This window comes from Crocodylus porosus, unplaced genomic scaffold, assembly GCF_001723895.1.
Source record: "Crocodylus porosus isolate Cpor-Errol unplaced genomic scaffold, CroPor_comp1, whole genome shotgun sequence".
NCBI lineage: Eukaryota > Metazoa > Chordata > Crocodylia > Crocodylidae > Crocodylus > Crocodylus porosus.
In genome coordinates, this window is record NW_017728951.1 from 54,720,206 (window position 1) to 54,725,554 (window position 5,349).

The following is a 5,349-nucleotide window of genomic DNA, read 5'->3' on the forward strand; positions in this document are numbered from 1 at the left end:
CCGAAGCCGCCGGGGATGTGAGGAGCGGAAGCCGGACAAGCAGCAGCCAGGCGGGACCCGACGCAGCGGCGGCGGCGGCGCATCCCGCAGGGGACAGGACGGGACGGGACGGGACGGGCAGAGTTGGCGGGGAGCCCCCGCGCGCCGCCGGCCCCATGCGCTGGGAGTGAAGCCGCGGCCGGGCGGGCGGGATGGCGAGCGACGGCAGCGCGGGGCTGGCCAGGACGGCCGCGGAGAAGCTGTCGGACGCCGTGGGCGAGAAGACCAAGCAGCTGGGCGCGGCCATGCAGGGCGCGCGGCGGCAGCGGCGGCTGCTGCTGGTGATCGTGTGCGTGGCGCTGTTCCTGGACAACATGCTTTACATGGTGATCGTGCCCATCATCCCCGAATACATGAAGCGCTGGCGCCAAACCGCCGCCCCGCCCAACGAGTCCGACAGCGGCAGAGGCAACGCCAGCCGGCAGGCGCTGTGGCTCAGCTACCCGACCGAGAACGAGGACATCAAGGTGGGCGTGCTTTTCGCCTCCAAGGCCATCCTGCAGCTGCTGGTCAACCCGCTCAGCGGCACCTTCATCGACCGCGTGGGCTACGACCTGCCACTGCTCATCGGCCTCACCGTTATGTTCCTCTCCACCGTCATCTTCGCCTTCGCCGAGAACTACGCCACGCTCTTCGTGGCGCGCAGCCTGCAGGGCCTGGGCTCGGCCTTCGCCGACACGTCGGGCATCGCCATGATCGCCGACAAGTACACGGAGGAGCCGGAGCGCAGCCGCGCGCTGGGAGTCGCCCTGGCCTTCATCTCCTTCGGCAGCCTGGTGGCGCCACCCTTCGGCGGCATCCTCTACCAGTTCGCGGGCCAGAGCGTGCCCTTCCTGGTGCTGGCCGGCGTGTCGCTGCTGGACGGGCTGCTGCTGCTCGCCGCCCTGCGGCCCCTGGGCGACCGCACCAGGGACAACATGCTCGTGGGCACGCCCATCCACCGCCTCATGGCCGACCCCTACATCGCCGTGGTGGCCGGCGCGCTCACCACCTGCAACATCCCGCTCGCCTTCCTGGAGCCCACCATCGCCACGTGGATGAAGAAGAGCATGCACGCGACGGAGTGGCAGATGGGCCTCACGTGGCTGCCCGCCTTCTTCCCGCACGTGCTGGGCGTGTACGTGACGGTGCGGCTGGCGGCGCGGTACCCGCACCTCCAGTGGTTCTACGGCGCGCTGGGCCTGGCCATCATCGGCGCCAGCTCCTGCACGCTGCCGGCCTGCCGCACCTTCTGGCAGCTAGTCGTGCCGCTCTGCGGCATCTGCTTCGGCATCGCGCTGGTGGACACGGCGCTGCTGCCCACGCTGGCCTTGCTGGTGGACTTGCGCCACACCTCGGTCTACGGCAGCGTCTACGCCATCGCGGACATCTCCTACTCCGTGGCCTACGCGCTGGGGCCCATCGTGGCCAGCCAGATCGTGCACTCGCTGGGCTTCGTGCAGCTCAACCTGGGCATGGGGCTGGCCAACGTGCTGTACGCACCCGTGCTGCTGCTGCTCCGCAACGTGTGCCAGATGAAGCCGTCCCGCTCCGAGAGGGACGTGCTGCTGGACGAGGAGCCCAAGGGACTCTACGACACCATCAAAATGGAGCAGCGCGGGGGCAAGGGCAGCGGCGCGGACTCCTGCCACCGGGGCCTGCCAGCCGCGTCCGAGGACGACTCCTCGGACTACGAGTACAGCTAGACTGCCCCGAGGGCAGGGCAGGGCGGGCATTCAACCCGGCTCTTGCTGTAGCTCCCGATGTCCTCACTCCCTCCCTCCAGACCTGGTTGCACCCGCTGTCCCCGCGGACTGGAGGGAGAGAGCCCAAGTACCCGGGAAGACCGAAGCGAGCTGCTCCCTCGCAACACCTGTGCTGGGAGCTGATCTGCACGTTTCCTTGGGTTTCTTCCCTCCCCAAACTCGAGCTGAACCTCTGTGTGTGCCATGCTGTAAGGCTCTGTAAAAAAATTAAGCAAAAAAATACCTACCCCAACAGCAGATGCAGGGACATTTCGGTGTGTGCCCACATGTCCTGAGACTTTTAGTTGGTTTCCGATTTCGGATCCCCGGTGTTATCTGTTGGGGAGTAAACGGAAACGTCGCATCTCTGTGTCTGTTGTACTGCTCCGGTAACGCACTGTGTTGTGTCATGTTTCAATCCCAAACCACCAGGATAATATAATCTGAATAAAGGAAATTGGAAGGATTTACTGTCTTTGTTCCTTGTTTTGCTTCTGAGATCTAGGATGTTACCACGCGTGGCAGTAGCTCTCTATCAGCCCTCCGGTTATTTCTAAAAACGATTAAAAACACGCCCAGGACAAGACCCTAAATGCTACCCTACTACCCTCTCACCCCCCATATTCCTTTGAACTCTGACAAAGTCCAGACAAACATGTGTCCCGCACTTCAAACACGGGCTCCCACCAGTGGGGCTGCTTACTAAGTGCTTCAAACACATTTAAAAATTTACATTCAGCAGTTCACATGTTCCTACGCTTCAGAAACGTCCAGTCCCAGCAAGAGAAAGGGGGATTTTTTAAAGTGACCCAGTCTGTGCCACAAAACAAGAACCTGAGGGATTGAGTGATGTTACGGAAAAGGGACGTATTGCGGGGATCCCACAGCAAAGGTGAAACCCAAGTCGCGCTTTGTCTCTCTCGTACGTGCCTCTTGTTTGTAAGTCCCTAGAAATGCAGCCTCGTTTGTTTAAAACTCCATTGATTAGAAAACAAGTTGTTTTCTTAAAAGAAATAAATCAAGAATCCCCACATAGCAGATTACTTTCCGTCGGCTTCTTTTAAAAGAGACAAGAACCCCGCAAGGCGAAAGGACAGATCAAGTCTACTTGATCTTCCGAGCGCTCTGCCTGACGCCGAGCCCGAGCCCGAGCCCGCTGCGGGGAAGCGCCGGTAACGAAAACGATGCTGCGCGATGCGGGTCGGATCTGGGTCACAAGGGGCTGCGACAGGGGGCGCGGAAGCAAGTCCAGTCCGCTTTTATCAAATACAGAGCTGCAGACAAGTGCCGGGAATGAGGCGGTTTCATGTCGCCACAGTTCCTTGCGGAATCAGACACTTAGATTTGCCTTCGCAGGATTTCGCGGCGGTAGGGGCGACGGGGGCAGTTTCTGTAGGACTTGGAGAAAGGGATGCCGGGCGCTTTCCTGCGCTTCAGTGCGGCCTCACTCGAACTATCGTTTTCATGCGTGTCTGTGCTTATATGTGTGCATGCGTGCGTGTCTGTGTTCCGTGTGTGTGCTTCTGTGTGCGCGTGTGTGGGGGTGTGCGCATATGCGTGATGTGTGTGTGTGTTCTGTGTGTGTGTGCGCGTGCCTGGCTCTGTGGGTTTACAGGCGCCTCTGTGTGTGCTTCTCTGTGTTCTGTGTGTGTGTGTGCAAATGTGCGTGCCTCTGTGTACAAGGTCAGCACCCCCGGCAATACTTAGACACCCAGGGAGATCGCCTGCAAGTTTAACATCCAAATTGGGGGTTCATTTTAAACTATCCGGAAAAGCCTTCCTTCACCTTACTTAGGAAAGAACCCATTTAAAAGCTCAGCTTGAGCCCGGCTGCACCGCCCAGCTGTGACTCGGGGCTCGGCCCAATTCTTTACAGGTCTTTTGTGTCTAAAAACCTTTGTTTAACCGTTTTCATCAAGGCTGGGTGGGGGCGAGGGACCTACTAAACCAGGAATAGGCAACCCCCGGCTCGCGAGGGGCACGTGGAGACATTTTCCCCGGCAGACCAGGAGTGTGCAGAGGAATTTGTTTGGGTTTTTTTTAATTAAGTTGCTGCTCCGGGCTCTTTCAAGAGACTCAGAAGCAAAAGCTGCGTCAAGAGCCCTCGGGAGGAGCTGTCACTGGCAGGGGAGAAGCCCCTTGTGCAGCGGTGGCTGTACGGGCACGCTTCCCGCCCTCCTTCCTGCCCGCCGGCGGCTGCTGCAGCAGCTCCGCAGGGCCTGCCCCGACGCATCCTCCCGGGCTGCCGGGAGAGCGAAGAGCTGGGGTAGGAGGGCTCTGGGGTCAGCGGGAACACCAGCCCCGCCGAGGCTGCTGGGCAGGGAGCAGCAGCAGAGGCATCCGGCTCCTGCTGCCGCCGCATCGGCGAGGAGAGCCCGAGGTGAGAGCAGCGGGGCCGGGATTGTGTTGTCCACGGCTCCGGCGGGCAGCACAGGGGCTGCGGCCCAGCAGCCGGCCGCTTGCGTATGTGCGTGGTTGTGTGTGCGCGTGCAAGTGCGTCTGTGTGTCTAGGTCTGTGTGCTTCTGTTTGCATGCGGTTCTGTGTGGGCACACGTGTGCCTGGTTCTGGGCGTATGTGCATGTCTGGTTCTCTTGTTTGCGCGTGCGTGGTTCTGTGTGTGCATTTGCATGTGTGTTACGTTCCGTGTAAGTCTGCATGTGTGCACGTGCGTCTGGTTCTCTGTGCTTGTCTGCATGGGTGTGTCTAGTTCTGTGTGTGCAGGCGTGCACAGGTTTCTGTTTTGTGCGTGTTGTGTGTGTAGGTCTGGCTCTCTGTGTTTGTACATGTGTGGTTTGTGTGTGTCTGGTTCTCTGCCTCTTCTCTCCTTTCTGTTTTTCTCTTTTCTTTCTCTTTTTTTCTCTCTCATCACATGATTAACAAAAAAAGAATACACAACAACAAAGGCAGTACACGTGAAGTTGTATTTATTGTCGCCAGGTTTAGAATTTTTAGAAAGCCTGGCATTTACTGTAAAAATAAGCAACATTATGATTATTAACTATATTCATATGCAGGGCGGCCTGCCACGTACTCCCACCGCCCGGATTGTGTTTTTCTGGCATGCCGGCACTCTGGTACCTTACCAGGTAGGCACTGCCGGCGCTTTGGCACTCCGGCCACAAACGTTGCCTACCTCTTTTCCAAGTTCATATCCAAGGGTCCCGTGCTGCCTTAAGGCTGGCGATGTATTCATCCTGGCAACAAACCGGAGCTGGGGACCTTCTGCTCCCGCTGCAGAGAGGGGGACAGAGCTAACAGCCACCGGGCCCGGGCGGAGAATAAGCGGGGATGGGTTTTCCCTTGGAGTCGAAGCTGGTTGCTCTTTCCCCGTAACCCCGTTAATCACCGAAGGAAGGTGGTTGTGCGGTGAGGGGGACCATAAATTAAAGCCTGAGCCAAAGGATCGCTCGGGCCCCGGCGGCAGAGAGGGGCGGCGTCCCCTACCCGCACCGAGGCGGCTGCTGAGCGCCGGGCTCCCCACGGGGGTTGCTGGCAGGCACCGAGGCAGCGCAGCAGTCGGGCGCTTCCCGCTGCGCCTCGCCCTGCCTGGAGGGACCGGGCTGGGCCGCGCCGCGCCGTCCCCCC

The 5,349-nt window shown here is 59.7% G+C and overlaps 1 protein-coding gene across 1 annotated transcript; it reads left to right on the forward strand.

Annotated features, from left to right (window-relative positions):
- The first annotated feature begins 104 nt into the window (after positions 1-104).
- SLC18A3 (solute carrier family 18 member A3) lies at positions 105-1,907 on the forward strand. Its single transcript, XM_019556333.1, has one exon. It carries the CDS (start codon positions 192-194, stop codon positions 1,722-1,724), a length of 1,533 nt encoding a protein of 510 aa, XP_019411878.1. The 5' UTR covers positions 105-191; the 3' UTR covers positions 1,725-1,907.
- Positions 1,908-5,349: the final 3,442 nt, after the last annotated feature.